The sequence below is a fragment of the Bubalus bubalis genome, chromosome 14 (genome assembly GCF_019923935.1).
Source record: "Bubalus bubalis isolate 160015118507 breed Murrah chromosome 14, NDDB_SH_1, whole genome shotgun sequence".
Classification (NCBI taxonomy): domain Eukaryota; kingdom Metazoa; phylum Chordata; class Mammalia; order Artiodactyla; family Bovidae; genus Bubalus; species Bubalus bubalis.
The window spans coordinates 24,840,643-24,856,662 of record NC_059170.1 but is presented as its reverse complement, the minus strand read 5'-3'; the positions used below and the strand labels follow the sequence as shown (position 1 = coordinate 24,856,662).

The 16,020-nt window shown below is 59.0% G+C and overlaps 1 protein-coding gene across 4 annotated transcripts in view; it reads right to left on the bottom strand.

Annotated features, from left to right (window-relative positions):
• The window catches only part of RBM38 (RNA binding motif protein 38), a 72,344-nt gene extending 56,565 nt beyond the window's left edge, over window positions 1-15,779 (bottom strand). The window contains exons 1-4 of one of the 4 annotated variants that reach the window (XM_045162658.1): window positions 15,342-15,777; window positions 14,457-14,586; window positions 13,881-13,935; window positions 39-1,610 (exon numbers count right to left, since the gene is read on the bottom strand). In XM_045162658.1, coding sequence (XP_045018593.1) covers window positions 1,307-1,610; window positions 13,881-13,935; window positions 14,457-14,586; window positions 15,342-15,578 — 726 coding nt within the window. In that variant the 5' untranslated portion in view covers window positions 15,579-15,777 and the 3' untranslated portion in view covers window positions 39-1,306. Of the gene's footprint in view, window positions 1-38; window positions 1,611-13,880; window positions 13,936-14,456; window positions 14,587-15,341 lie in introns of those variants that run through there. The other 3 variants (XM_045162659.1, XM_045162660.1, XM_045162661.1) reach the window with 3 other exon arrangements.
• Window positions 15,780-16,020: the final 241 nt, after the last annotated feature.

Genomic DNA, 16,020 nt, shown 5'->3' with positions numbered 1-16,020 from the left:
AGGCGCCCCCTTTGAGGGGAAAAAAACCACAGACCCACTTTTTCTTTAAAGAAAACAAGTTTTATTTTTTATAATCAGACCATTCTAATAAAAATATTATTATAATATTAGCTACCTTAACTTTCTGGGCTTTGACCCTGCACCAGGCGTGCAGCTAAGCCCATGTACGTCAGCCCCGAGGCCTCCCGCGTCCCTGAGGTAGGTCTGAAGGAGCACCCCAGTGCCCCCAACCTTCCAGCCCGCCCGCCCCTCATCTTTCCCCTGCTCCTCCAGGGCGGGGCCCCATCGTGGTGTGTGTGAACCGCCGCCTCCTCTCCCTGAGCTCCCAAGGCAGGCAGACGTTGTCTCAGCTCAAACCCGCAGGTTGTATACAGCAGGCGACACTATGGGGGTGGGGGGTGGGGTGGGGACCACCCTGTGCTCTGAGCCTCTATCCTGCCAGCTGGCCGGGATGTGGTGGTCCAGCCCCTCAGCCAGCACCCACTTCACAGCCTCGGGGAGCGAGCCAAGCTTAAGACAACTCACTGTCAAGATGCCCACCTCTGAGGAGCTCGGGCTGGCAGACACTTATCAGAAGACCACCACCACCATCTCTTCAGGCGGACGAGCCATCGACCAAAGCAAGTCTCAAAGTCAAAAAAACAGGTTTCAGATTCTTGGCGATGGGAGTCTCCATTGAAAAAATAGACTGAAACTCTGAAATCATCTTAGTAGCAAAAGAACAATGAATAAGAAAAAGAGCCGCAGTGCTTCGATGGAACGGACCATGGCTGGCTGCCCTAGTCGCCGGTCACCGGGGGCCCTGCCGCACCTGGGAGCCTTGGGTGGGGGGGTGCCCCCGGGCCAGCATTTAGATAATGGGAATTCTGGGGGTGGGAGAGTCCCCTACCTGCGGTTCACAGTCATGCGGATGAAGTGACAACAGTCAATGCACTTTGCAATCCTGGGCTTCCCTGGAGTAATAAGGCTTCTCTGAACAGGACCCAGAGGGCGGTCGGGGTTTACGGAGGGTCCAGAAGACCCTTCCGGGTGCTGGGGGGACCACCTGCGGGCTCCTAGGGTATGGGAGGGTGGGGATGGTGCGTGTGCGACATTCAGGCTGATCTTCGATTAGCTTTCGGTCATTCAAGTCCTCCCTCAAGACATGACGTCCCAGGTGTAAAGAGCAGTGGTCTCTGGGCCATCCAGGGTGCTGGTGGGGTCCCGCAGGGTCCTCCGAGGCCCAGGGGTGGGTGTGCACCCATGGACCCGACTGGCGCCCACCCAGCCCACAGTGACGGGGCCGCAGTCGCAGGCGGGGGCAGCCTCACTGCATCCGGTCAGGCTGCAGCTGTGGAGGCTGGTACTGCAGGAAGGTGGTGCCCGCGGGAGCCGCGGCCGAGAGGGCCTGGGGTACGGCGGCCGGGTAGCTGTAGCCCACGAAGCTGGCGGCTGTGGCGGGCGAGGCGGCGTACGGGTACTGGTCATAGGTGGCCGGTGGGTACTGGGCATAGGCCGGGCTGGCCGGCGTGTACTCGATGTAAGGCGAGGACAGAGGTGGAACCGGGGCGGCTGGGATCACCACGCTGGGCTGGACGATGGCTTGTGGGTAGATGTAGTGGGGGGTCAGCCTGCGGGGCCAAGCAGAGAGGGTCAGGGTCGGGTGACAGAGCAGGGAAACACAGCTGGCTCCAGGGTGGAGTGGAGGAGCTGGGACTGCTGGGTGATGCTGCGTCACCCTCCTGTGTCTCCACTTCCTCATGTGTAAAATGGGTGCAGTCTGAGCAATAAGGCTGCTCCCACCGCAGGGCCGTGGCACTGGCCATGCCCACAACCTGCACAGCACTCTCCCCAGCGACCCACAGGGATCCTACCACCCCTCTTCAAGCCTGCACTCAAAATATCTCCTCAGTGAACCCCTCCAGGAAACCCCCTCAAACCACCCTACACCCCAAACACCATCCATTCCTGACAGGAGCAACAACATGACTTGGGGGCCAGGAGGAGTTTAAAAATGATTAGCAATTTCAGAACCAGTGCATCAAACCCAGCATAGGCCCTTCTGAGCACCAAGTCCCCATGTGCTCACCCAGGGCACAGTCCATGAAGCCAGCCCTGTCCCCACCCCCACTTCCCTATTCATCTTCCAGCATCTTGCCACGCCCCCAAGTGACACCTACACAACTTACTCATCTCCCGCATCCGTCTCCCCCCAACCAAAGCGTCGGCCACCTATGAAATGACAACACAGACCTTGGCCCCCAGCACGGGCTCACTTGCTGAGTGAACGAAGAAAACGATGAATAGAAGTATAACCAGATGGTGGTACTAAGAGCAAAGGTGACGGCCAAGCCTTAGGGACAGGGCTCAGCAGCCTGTTGGCCACGTCTCACGTAAGACAACTGGTGAACCTTCCCCTAGAGTGGCTCTCATAATTATCTCAGTTTACAACAGAAACACTGGGCTCAGAGGCACCTCGCCCACAGTACCAGTGTGGAGGGAATAGGATGTGGCCCCTGGGCATCAGTCTGAGAGCTGTGACCTGCACCTGGCACTCATCACACCTGGCAGGCTGCCCACTGTGGGTGCTGTGCATGCTGTGCACCCAGCCCTCCACCACAGGGGTGATCCCGCACATCACCAAAGGGGAAAGTGAGGCTCGGGAAGGCAGTATCGGCAGGTGCCTGCCCTGCCAGCCAGCGCCGAGCCCCACGGCCAGTCTGCAGCAGCGCCCACGGCAGGGGTGGGCACAGAGCCACCAGGGTGGCCATCAGCTCCTCGTCTTCCTCTCAGACCTGCTCGAGATATGCAGGACGGGGCCTCTACACCTGTAAGACAGGCCCGGGAACCCTGTCCCGCCGCCCTTCCATTTTGAAGAGAAGCTGCTTGGAAAGCAAAAGGGAAAATGTTCCCTCCTGGGAATCCTGCAGGCATGGCAGGGCCAGAAACTGGGGCAGCTGGGGGACAGCAAAGGGACAGCAATCAGGGCCCTGGAAGCCAGGTTCCCTCCCCTGCCGGGCCCTCAGCATCCGGGAGCCCTTGCTCCTGAAAAAAGACGGGGCTCAATGGGTCCCGGCCGCCCCCTTGGGAACACAGAAAAAGCAGAGAAACCCCAGTGTCAACAAAGCAGTGCCTGGGGTCCCCCAGACCAACCCACGGGTCAGCGGGACAAAGTCCAATCTCAATCTCAAGCCACTCTCCCTCTCCACATTGCTGGGAGAGAAAACCAGGCCACAGAACAGACGTGCTGTTTATGCAAAACTGTTATATTTATACTGAACGGTGATAATGTTCACTAAAAAAATCAAATGTGTGTTTAAACCAGTGCTAACGATGGGTGAAGTGGAATCGTATAAAACTGCCATTTTTACAGGTCCAAGAAGTTGACTGACAGCAACTTTATGTGGCCCGATGTTCTGAATGCAAAGAAAAGGCTGGGAAGGGGGTTGTGCAGGGGGTAGGGGGGCGGGCAGTTGGTGCATGTGGGTCTGAGTATCTCTGTGAGGCAAACGGACTCAAGGGCACAGTTAAGAGATGATAAGCACTATTTGCACCAGCCACAAAGGAGAAGCAACCCAAGCTCCCGTCCAAGGATGACTGGGTTTCCAGACTGCGATGTGTGCACGCCAAGGAATGCTACTCTGCCATAAAAAGGAGTAACGCACTAACACACACCACCACTGCGCAGATGAGCCTTGAGGACACGACGCTGGGTGAAAGCAGCCAGAAGTCAAAGGCTCTGGACTGCACAATTCCACTCATGGAAACCTCCGCAGAAGCGAGTCCAGAGAGAAAGTGGTCATAGTGCAGGGGCTTCAGGAAGCAGGAGAGGGGAGGGGGTGCTAAGTGGTCTCCTCCTGGGTGACGCAGAAGTTCTGAATCAGATGGTGGTGATGAATACACAGCTTTGTGAAAATGCTTAATGCCCTAAAATGGCAGATTTTAGGTTATGTGTACTTTACCACAGGGTTTCCCTCGTGACTCAGCAGTAAAGAACCTGTCTGCCAATGCAGGAGACACAGGAGATGTGGGTTCGATTCCTGGGTCAAGAAGATTCCCCTTGAGGAGAGTGTGACAACCCACTCCAGTATTCCTGCCTGAAAAATCCCACAGACAGAGGAGTCTGGTGGGCTCCAGTCCACAAGGCTGCAGAGTTGGACAGGACTGAGTGACTAAGCACTCCCTCACACCTTACCACAAGAAAAGCACACACACACGTAAGAAGCGATCCTGAGCCAGGGGTGAACCGTCCAGTGAGGGCAGAGCTGAGGTGGGGATAGGTACCACAGCCTCGTGGACACAGCAACAAACCCTGCCCTAGGGGTAAGAGCCTGGGCACACCTGGCCAGTCCCAGAGCAGCCCCAGTTGCCCCCGGCCAGGAAGTTCTCACAGTGGATCCCCTCATCCCTGCTATTTGCCCTCCTAGGTGGCAGCACCCCTATGGTTGCCATGGCAACCCACTTCTGCTTGTCAGGAGGTCAGACAGCTTCCTGTAGGAACCTGCACACTGGCCCCAGGCCAAGCCCTCTCTCCCTTATTAGGGGTTTATGCCGTCTACCCTCTCCTGCTTCTCTGGTGGGAACAAGAGCCCTGAACGGAGTAGGGCCTGGGTTCGAATTCCACCTCCGCCTCCCCAGGCTTCTCTCCTGTCTGTGGGTGTGCTCTGGGCAAGGACACAGTAGCGAGAAGACTACACAGCCCCTGGCCTCTCAGAGCTCGGAATCCAGGAGGAGGAGAGACAAACAAATATGCCAACCCACGAACCAGAGTCGGGAGTGGTCAGGGGAGGCTTCTTGGAGGAGGGGGCAGCTGCTCGAAGCCTGAGCTCCTGGTCCATCTCCCCCACTGGACCTCACATGAGTGGGTGGAGGCTCTACCAGCACCTTGCCCAGGCCCATGGATGGGGAAGGGGCTGGGCATTCGGTGCTGACACCAAGACAGAAGAGGGGCCTCACCAACAGTTCCATTTCTTGGTATCTAGTCTGCCTACAGGAAATTACCTAAGTATTTACACAGAAGCATATGAGGACTTGAGAATCCATAGAAAACACGTCCCTTATTTAAAAGGGTATGTGATATGAAGCATATGAGTTGCCTTTTGGGTCTCAGCTTAATAACTTAACAATTTGATAATTTAATAAATTTGTAACAATGGAAACAATGGAAATCTATTTCACAAGATTGTGATAATTTTAAAAGCTATCATATATTTAAAAAACCAGGCAGGAAAAAAAAAATAAAACAAGCAGGACAGGAACTAATACCTGGTCAATATTCTGCATCTATTTCTTGGGTATCCACTATGTGACAGACACTTTGTTTTAACCCTCATGGAGCACTTTTATTTTCAGTCTAATTATAAACTAAAAAAAAAAGAGGAGCCCCAGCTGTCCAGACCCCTCCCTAAAGAGAAGCCAGTGGAAACACGACGGAGCGGGTCTTGGTGCAGTGCTCCAGAAACCCCAGCACATTCCTGAGGGTGAGGTTCTGGAAGTTTTGAGCCCAGAACTTCTGGGCTCTGGGCTTCTGGGCTCAAACACAGAACACACAGGCAAGGACACCCCTGCTTCAGAGAGCAGACAGCCAAGTCTGATGGGGTCTGGGAACCTGCATTGGACAGGTCCCCGGGGATGCAGGTACACACTGCACTGCAGAAGTACCACCCAGACCAGGCACAAGCTGTCCGTGCAGGAGATGACAGGGCGCAGAAATGACAGGATTCTGGCCATGCCTGACACAAGGGTGCCAGCCAGGAAAGCCAGCACATGCACCAGGTTTCTGACACTCCGCACCGTGGGGACCACGGAGCTGCCCTGCTGGGGATGCTCAGACATGGTGGGTAAGCTTCAGGTTGGGAGGAAGGGGGGTTCCCATTTCCTGGCCTGCAGGGACATTCTGAGTCTGCATCTGTTCATCTGTGTCCCTCAAGCACCCTGTCCCACCCTCCACTCTGTGAAAAGCCAAAGATAATATATGAAGCATTTCACAGCCAGAAAATAGGTGCTGATGTTGCCCCATTTCTCAGGAAAACTTAGGCTCCAAGAGGCCAAGGGACTGGCAGTCACACAGCCAGGAGACAAGAGCAGGGCTCTGCTGCTGCGCAAGCCCTGCAGAGTCAAGGGGGAGGAAGCTATGGCGCTCCCCCCAATAGGGGGCTGGGCCCCTCAGATCTGCATTCAGGTTACAGAGTTTCCACGAGCCTCAGTTTTCCCATCTTTAAAACAGGTCTGGCAGAAGCTGACCTCAGGGCTTGAGAGCAGAGATCTTCTACCAGACCAGCATTTCTCAGCCACAGTGACTTCAACCCCAGGGGCCACTCAGCATGAATGTGACATTTCTGGTTGTCACCTGGCAGGTACAGAGTGCCACAGGTGGAGGCTGGGGACACTGCTAACATTCCACAGCACACAGGATGGTCCCCCCACAAAGAATTCGCCAGCATCATGCTGGGGTCAAGACCTGATGTAAACTACAAGGCAAAAGGCTGATACAAGGAGTTCTAACCACTGTCCCAACCAGAAACCCACACAGGGGGCTGGGGAGGAGGCCAGGTGGGAACCAAGGAGCCGAGCTGGCACATGAACACACTCAGGAAGGAACACACACACACATATATGCACCCACCAGAATCTCCAGTGAGAAGGAAAACCCAGCCAAGCCAGCGGCTGGCCCTGTCTGAGCACAGCCCCCTGGATCCCTCCCAGGCCTACACATCACGAAAGGGGGGCGTCTTGGACACCGCACCAGGACACAGGGTGCGTGTGCCCAGTGGGTTCCTCGGCACCCCGCCTGCCCCTCAGAAAGGTCAGCTACCGCTGGCCTCCACGCACTCCATCTACAGGCTTCTGAAGAGGGCACAGGCTTGGCACGTTCTGTCACCAGACTGGACATGCTTCTCTGTGCACAGGGCCTTTGCACCTGCTGTTCCCGCTGCTGCCAGGCTCCTTCCCACAGCTCAATCACCTCCACAGAGGCCTTCCCTGACCACCACCCCCTCACCTCCTGCCCACCGCTGGCCATACTTCCTTCCTACAGCCTCAAACCACTTTGTCATCCACCTGTCTTCCTAAGGGCAGGGACATGGCCTGGACCGCTCGATCCCCAGCACCAGCTGAGAGCCAAGGGCCTTGCTGGCACTGGGTGGAAAAGGGGCTCCCTCCAGGGCCCCGCTGCTTTCTGGGCTGGGAGTCTCGGCCCTTGGAAGGCAGCAGAAGCAGCAGCCTGACCTGGAATGGCCACTAGGGCCAGCACAGCTTTGCTCGGCAACTCACAGCCATGAACCCTGGGGAGGCAAGAACCACAGGCTCCGTTCAAGTCTGACTCTGCACCTGTTAGCCTCAGTACTGTCCTGGGGGCTGGGACTGCCCCCTGTCCGTACCCCCAGGGACCTCAGCAGCACCAATGACCCCTCCTCCTTGAGCCTGAGGAAGGGCAAGAACATCCCACCCAGCCAGGATGGACAGAAGGCCCTCCCAGCCAGCCCCATGGAGGGCAGACCAGAGACCTGGAGGGAAAAGCAAACTAGCAAGCAGGACAGTTAGTGGGTCAGAACCTAAAAATCAGGTGACCCAACGCCTAGGCCAGGACCTGGGCAAAACAAACCCACAAAACCCCAGATTGTAGGAAGTGGAGGGGGCTACAGCTGGCCAGGTTCAAAAGGCCAGACCATCCTGGAGGGGCACATGCTCAGGTTGAGCAGCCCCTGCTGAAAGGGCAATGGCAGAGATCTCTGCCTGGACCCGCACACCCAGGGTGAGCAGTTCCCAGCCAGGAGTGACCCAGCTCTCTCGGGCCGATGGAGACCGGGGTGTAGGACTGAGAACCCCGAGTCTGGATCTCGGCCACAGCTGCCCCAGTCCCTCGGCCCTCTCTGGCCTGTTTCCCTGTCTGTAAACCAAGGGTGACACAGAGCGCAACAGAGCCTCCCCTGGACCCCCGGAGGCAGAAGTCTAGGGGTCTGATCAGCAAGGTCTGGGGACTCCTGGGCAGGCAGGGGTGGAGGGGGGCAGCTGAGGGAGCTGGCGCCAGGAGACAGACGGCCTCACACCCCACACTCAGAGCGAAACTCACAGCGCAAAGGGATGGGTTGCAGTACCAAGCGCTTACTCTGTGAACGCACGGTCACCCTCGAAAATAAAAATAAAAAAGGCAAATGAGCCCATTTCACTTTTTCTGTTCTCTGGAGGTTTGGCCTGATGGGCTGGAGAAGTTGGCAGCTGCTGGGGTACAACTCAGGATTCTTAGGTCGGGGAGGGCCCCCCAGGACTTCCCAGAGGGGGGCCTCCAGGCTCTCTGTGGCCACTGGATCAGAGCAGGTGCAATGCGTCTCCTGTGGGGCAGTGCCAGGCCCTGGCTTGGCCTCATCACCAGAACCTGTCCAAGCCCAAACACCGGCTCTTCCCCTCAGATTGCAGCCTCCCCTCACTGCCAAGACCAATCGAACCGCCGTGAGCTCAGGCCCAATGTTCTGGAATCCTCTTGGGATTCCCTTCTTTCACACGTTCTTTAAATGTACTTCTTTAAATGTACACAGAATCCCACAACTCCACACCCCTGTGCTGTTCCAGGTGGCCACCATGCCCCCCGTGGCTCAGGCCCACCCGGCAGCCAGAGAGGCTCTAAAGATGCAAGTGACTTGGCTCTCACATGCTCAGGGCCCACGGTAGCCCCACATGACTCAGAGTAAAATCCAAACGCCCCCACTGGACCACTAAGGCCCTACGTGAGCTGAGGCCACCATGCTGGGTCCATGACTCCCCTCAATCTCCCACTTCCTCCCACTGGTCATACCAGCCTCCCGTCGGCTGCTCCCTTGCCCCCAGGAGCACCAGTCACCACCTCTGCCAAAGAAAGTCCTGTAATCACAAGCAGGATCAGGGCTCCCTTCATCCCAAGCTGCCACAAACCAGCATACGTCCTTTGAACAAACTGAATGAATGAGAGCAGGGCTTCCTCCCCACCCTCGACGTGGGAGGGGTCAGGAGAATGATCCAGGTGCCCCCCCAGCACTCTGCAGAGTGCTCGTCACAACCACGCAGCAGCCAGGGAAATGGAGACTTGAAGAGGAAAAGGTCATCACAAGAACAAGGGGTCACCCAGGCAAGTCGTGGGGCTCCCAGGCTCCTCACATGGCCTCCTCGAGCTGCAGCATGAAGGGCCTGGCCCACCTGGGAGGCCCTCTCCCACACTCCTACCCACCCATGGGGCCAGGATGCCCGTGTCAGCCTGAGCGTGGTCAGGCCTCTGCCCTGCAGCCCTCAGTACAGGGTCCCTCCTGCCAGGGCCAGCGTGGCTGGCGGGGAGCTTGCCCTTGGACGAGAACCCAAGAACCACCCGGAGGCCGGTGTCTGTTACAGCAGACGGCGACAAACAACAGGTGTGCACGGGCGCCCGGGGGGAGGGCCACGCGCCGGCCCACGCCTCGCTCCAGTGAGAGCCAAACAGGAAGCAACGGGGTGGGGAGGGGGAGGACCACCCCAGACACCCTGAAAGTAAAAACAAGCCATGTGATGCCACACGGGGAGGGTACAGGCTTCCTCTCTGCCCCCCTGCAAAGCCTCCATTCTGACCTCACTTCCTGCCACACCTCCAAGGTGCTGGTCCCCCACCCCCTGCCCCCCACCCAGGTGCTGACCCCTATTCTAGGCACTGCAACTACCCCTGGCTTTATTTATGTCATATCATGAGATAACAAGGCTCTCCAGGTACAGTACAGGAGGCCCCCTGCAGTGTCCCCAGTGGTGATGTCTCATAACACAACATGCCACCAAGCCCAGGAGTCCATAGCAGGCATGCTGCTCTTAGCTGGCTCCAGGCCTTGCTCTGATTTCACCATCTGGGGGTGTCATAGGGTGCAAGTCTATGACTGTCATACTCGCAGATCACCCTCCCTACCCTTACATCACGACACAGGCCTGTCCTGCCCCACGAGGCCCCCTGCCAGCCAGCTGCTCTGTCCAGCTGCACCCATCACATGTGCAGACGGATTTCTAATGGTCTGGCATCCCTGCCAGAAAGTGAGACAGAGAACCAACCACGTCTTTCAAAGTATCCAGCAGGTGTTCAATAAATACCTGACGAACAAAGCATTCTGGGAACAGCTCATTCCCTTCTGCCCAGTCCTGTGTGCTCCATGCTTTTGAGAAACAGACATCATCCTGTCACCCTGTGGCCCCCCATCCCGCTCTGGGGATCCAGGCACTCCACTTAGACCCCCTGGCCGGGCAGGTACCCACGACCTAATGACAACAAGGGCAGCGGGTCTCAACCTGGGCCCTGGGGACCATCACAGAGACAGAGGAGGGGCTCGGAAACCTTCAGCCAAATGGAGTGTGCAGGTGCCGAGGGAGGAGATCCTGGTCCCTGGTCAGTTCTGGGGGTTCTGGCTCTGACTTGTCTGAGAGCTGGCCAGACAGCAGTGCTGGGGCCTCGGGGAAGGAGGGAGGGTGTTGGAGCCCCCAACTCAGGCTCCAGTGCCTATGCCATGCACGTTCAGCTCTGGCAAGTTTCCCTGCACCCAGCACCTGCACAGGTGGAAGGGGCAACAGACTGTGGCCAAGTCGCTGTGAGATGTCACTGTGCACCCGTCTTTCTGTGGGCCAGGCCCTCACTGCGCGGCCCTGCACACAGGCACGGGCCCATCCCCACTCAGCCCTGCAAGGTGGCACTGACACAGTCCCCACCCTGCAGAAGGGGAGAAGACCCCGAGCCTGGTCATGCTCCCAGGGCCTCGCTCTGGCACGAAGCCTATCTGACACCCAGTGGCCACTGGACCCTGTCCTGTCATCTGGGCCTAAGGGCTTGGCTTGCCCCCAGCACTGAGTGGGGCTCATGGTGGACAGGTATGAAGCCCACAGTGAGGCCCCCTTAAGAAGCTGGGGCGAGGGGAGATGAGCCTAGAGAAACAGGTAACCCTTCAAAAATACCCCAAGGAGAGGCTCTCAGCGTAGTTGGGCCCAGGACACACCTTAGCTCCTACCGGCCTCAGGCCCAGCCTGAACAGACAGCTGGCTGTCAGACAGCCCTGACACCAGCCAAGAAGCCCCTTCCGAGCCAGACCCAACGCTCTGCCTAGACCCGTGCCTGCAGGCTGCTGACTGTCCCACCCGGTGGGACGCTCGGCAGGGTGGTCTCTGGCTGTAGTTGTCTCCCTGAGACTGGCACTTGCCACCTCCCAAAGAAGTCTTCTCCAGACCCAAGCCTCAGCCATCATGAATGTGACAGAAATGTCCCACTCAAGGTAGACCCTGAAAGACCCTGTTCTTGAAGAAAAGATAAACCAGGGAGGAGGAACCCAAGCAGAAAACAGAACGTCAAAGTCCTTTGGCAAATCTTCCCACACCGACCTTTACGACCCGGCCAGGCGAGGATTCCGCAGTGGCTGAGCCCGGGAGTGGGGGTCTGGGGTCTTTGGAGCTGCCCCGGGCACAGGAGTGGGGCTGGAAAGCCTGGGGAAAGTTCCGCTGGGCAGGAGAGGGGTTAACGGGTTCGCAAACCCTGGGCTGCCCAGGCCTCCCTGCCAGCCTGGAGCTGACACAACTGACCGCTGAGTCAGGCCCGACCGGGCTCCCAGGCCTGATTGTTTGTAAAGACAAAAGGGACGCTGACGGCCCAAGTCTCCAGCCAGGCGGGCGGGTGCTGGGAGGAGACAGCTGACTCCGAAAGCCTGGCCGAGGCCCCCCTGCCCCTGGGTCTCAGCGCGGCCTGGTGGGAGGCGATCATCCACCAGCTGTTGGAAAACGCAGAGCTGGACTGTCCCTCCGACTCCTTGTCCCTGTTTGTCGACTGTCCTTCCACCCCTTGGCAACCAACAAATAGAGCCTCTGCATCATCATGAGTCTTAAATGGTCGGCCAGCAGATTCAGTTACAAAACGTTGTCGCCGGCACTCAGGAGCACGTGGCAGTGAAATCAGAGTGACCCCTGACCACCCTCCCATGGGCGGCGCTCTGAGGACCGTGGGGGAAACCATCTGGGCACCCTGCCCACCTCCCACCCCAGAGAGCAGGGGCTGAGAGCACGGGCCAGAGCCAGCTTATGGAGGTTCAAGTCCCCTCACTTCAGCCCGTTAGCTGTTTTTAACCTCTCTTTGCCTGTTTCCCCACCTATGAGGGAGGGATGATGTCCGTACCAACCTGAGAGAAGTGCCACGAGGGTGTGGGGCACCTCGCCCCGTGAGCCAGCACGGCCTTGTGCGCTTATTATTCCCATTTTACAGATGAGGCTCAGGAAGAGGTGACATCACTTATCAAGGAGGACCCCACTGGTAAAGTGACAAAGCCAGGATCTGAACCCAGGTCCACAGGCTCGAGTCCCAAATATCAGGACTCTGAGACTCAGTCCCAGAAGCAGCTGTAATGGGTCAGAACAGAGCCCAGGCCCAAGCAGAAAGCCATGGAGGCATTTTAAGCAGAGGAGAGCTGCGTGTGCTCAAGGTTCACGCCTGGATCTCAGTGCTAGCCCCTGTCCCAGCCCCTGCCCCAGGAAACAGAACCAGGACTGTGAAAAGTGAGGAACGCCCTCCCCATGTGGCCTGAACCCAAACAGGAAGAACTTGGGTGACAGAAGGAAGATGGGGGTGTCCCCAAACACCTTCAAAGACGCCTACAGACACAGATGAAGCAGATCCCAGGGTGGGAAGGAAACCAGAGCCCCCTGCTCCCGGCTGCCCTCCAGGCTTCCTCCCAGGAGGACACACAAGGTGCTGGGCTCACACACGGTCTCTGACCCACAAGCGGGGGAGGCACTGGACAGCCACAGAGACTGCCTGTCAGGGCAAGGAGCCTCGAATCATGGCCAACCTGCCCAGGCCGCCCGAGCCCAGCTCCCAACCTGCTCCAAAGCCTGGTCCACACCACCCCAGTGAGCCAGGTGAGCAATCAAATCAAGACTCTGGGGCAGATACACACACACATATTTGCAACTTTCAACACAAAACACAGGGCCTGGAATCTGATCTCTGATAAGCTTAAGAAGTTCTACCATCCTAAAAGGGGCTCCCTGTTCTATAAATGGGCCCCCAACACAAACCCCTCATCGTAATCAGCACATTCCCCACACCAGGGCACAGAGCCGACATCAATCATGGGGCTGAGAAGTCGGCCAGTACGGCAGGCTCCTTTGTGCATCTAAAGTGTGTGTCCTTTCCCAAGCAGCTGCCAGGCCTTATTAGATGCTTTAAAAAAAAAAAAAAAAAAGAAGGCCCTTTTCGGGTGGAGGAGGGTGGGACACGCTACTCCAAAGCACGTTAGACAGAAGGCCCACAGGCTGAGCCCACTTGGGCGGAGACATCTGGCCCTAATCCCAGCTCACCTGCTGCAGCTTCACAAACACCGGACCAGTTGGCAGTGACCTGCTGCCGCCATCTGTTGGGCACTGGAGCAGGTCAGAGAGGCGCCCTCAGAAGAGCCTGGCCAGGTTCCTGGTCGGCAAACACTTCCAGCATGCTCACCTACCTGCCTGGCCTCCACCCACAGAACTCAGAGGTGCTACCACTACCCCATTTTACAGGTGAGGAACCCAAGGCACACAACCAATAAGGGGAAGCCAGGACCTGAATTCAAGCCCACAGGCTCCAGAGTGCATGTCCCCCATCTCTCTTCAGTGTGGCTTTTGCCGGGGCAGAGAAATGCAATCTGCCTTCTCTCCCTTCTCCCAGCTGAACCCCTCCCACTCCCACAACACGATCACGCTTCTGAAAGACTGGAGCAAGTGAAGGGTCTCAGACAGAGAAAGGGAGCTGCAGACAGTGCCACCGATGTCGGGGGGTCAGCGGTCCTGGGGTGAGAGGCTCCCTCACACCGAGGGCCACCTGCACGGGGAGACCCAGGAAGCCCACGGCGCCCTGGCCTAGTCTCCAAGGGCTGTGCGCCCCCTAGCCCCAGCCAGCCGTGTCCACTCACCCATAAGTCCGCTGGATCAAAGTAGGGGGCACCTGCTGCACACCGATGGCAAAGCCTAAAATGAGAGACCAGTTAGGGAGGGGCCCAGCCTCACCCAGGGAAGACCCCCACAGCTCTCCACCTCTAGTCCAAAGGGGTAAACAGCTTCCTCTCCCCTCCCGGACACCTCTACCTGAACCCCAGAACTCCCAGCCAAAGGGGGCCCACGGAGCTGAGGGACAGCAGCCGCTGGGCTTGCGCTCTCCCGAGCTCCAGCTCTGGGACCCACTTCCTCCCTCCGGTGAGGACAGCTGACAAGCGGGTGACCTGCCCTCCTTGCCCTGTCCCACCGGCACACGCAGCCTGAGGAAGGGGTTCGACTTCCGAGCTGGGGGATGACTGCCCTGTGACGGCTCTCTTGGAGCACATGACAGCCAACTGCTACTCCTGGAGCAGGGCGGGGGGGGGGGGGGGGGGGGAGGGGCGGGGGGGGCGGGGGGGGCGGGGGGGGCGGGGGGGGGGGGGGGGGCCTCTTCCACCCCACAGATACCGAGGCTGAATATAGCAACCAGAAGCACAGGGAAGGAAAGCACGCACTCTCACCCGTCTGGAGGCTGCGCGGCTTGGCACCCAGATAGGCCAAGTTCACGTTTGCCTTGCGACCATCGATGTTGGGGTTAGGGTCTTTGCAAGCCCTCTCTGCGGCTGCCCGATCGGCCATGGTCACCTGGAGGAGCACAGAGGCATCAGGGGCTTCCCCGGAAGGCGGGGGAAGCAGAGACTGGGCTCTAGAACCCAGGCACCCCGGCATTCACTTCCCCTGACCCCAGGTGCCCGCTACCCAAGGCATCCGCCCAGCCCCCGTCCAGCCTAGGCCCCCCCACCCCAAAGCTGCCCCTGGACCCCAGCTCCTCCTTCCGAGTTCAAGTGCTAAGAAATGCGGCCTTGAAGAGCAAAAACAATGCCCGGGGACGACAGCGAAACCCGAAGGGAGGGAAGGGTCTGGCCTGGCCTACCCGGCCCGTGGGAACCACCAGTTTCCTCACGGGAGGGGTTTGGGGACACCCTAGTTAGAAAAGGAGTAAGAGAAGTGTCTTCAGGCCGACTCGGACTTAGGTTGTTTGGGGCGTCTGTGGGAGTTGCTGGAAAATAATACACGGGTTGTTCAAAGGCTCCTAGCCCCAGGGTGAAGCCCTGTTCCTCGCTCGCTTGTTGCTCCAGGAAGTGCCGAAAAGTAGCCGGCTGTCCCCAAAACCCCTCCACAAACTTAGAAGAGTCCTAATTGAACACAGCGGCTCTCCCTTTTAAGCCGGCGTGGCGTGGGGGCAGGGAGACGGGGGCAGGACCGGCTGCAGCCCGAGAAGGGTCAGCAGGTGCCGAGCCGGCGGGAGGCGCCCGGGACTGGCGTGCGCCCGCCGCTTGACTCAGCGCCCCGGCCACGATAAGTGCGGGGCGGGCGCTCCCGGCCGCGGGGCCACTTACGAAGCCGTATCCGCGAGACTTGCCCGTCTGGCGGTCGGTGATGACCACGGCCTCCTCGATGTCCCCGAAGCCCTCGAAGTACTTCCTGAGCGAGGCGTCGGTGGTATGGTAGGGCAGGCCGCCCACGAAAATCTTGGTGAACGTGGTGTCCTTCTGCGAGCCGTGCATGGCGCCGGGGGCGGCCGGGGGCCGCGAGAAGCCCGCGCTCGGGGCGCACGGCGCGGGCTGCAGCAGCATGGGGGGCGCCCCGCCGCCTACGGACCCGGGCCGCGTGGGGCTGCGCTCATTGGGGACGGTGGGGGTGCGAGCGGGGCAGCAGGGGCGCCGGTCTAGCCGCCGGGCCCGTCCACGCGCGGGCCGCTCCTGCCGTGCGCGCCTCGCTGCGCTGCGCTGCGCTGCTCTCCAGCCGGCGTTGCGAGCACTCTGCGCCTCAGCGACTGCCCCTCGGGCTTTGTAGTCGGCCCCGCCCCCGGCCCGCCCCGGCCCCGCCCTACAAAACCGGCCCCGCCCCCAGCCTCAGCCCCGCCCCGACCCGGGCGCGCGAGGAGCGCCGGGAAGCGTAGTCCAGGCCCCGCCCCACCGCGCTGCACGTGCGGTGGGGAAGCACTTGGAGCAGGGCGTGCACTTGCGGCGGGGGCACATCCGGGTTTTCCAGGGCACCTGTTCCGTGCTCGCTGGG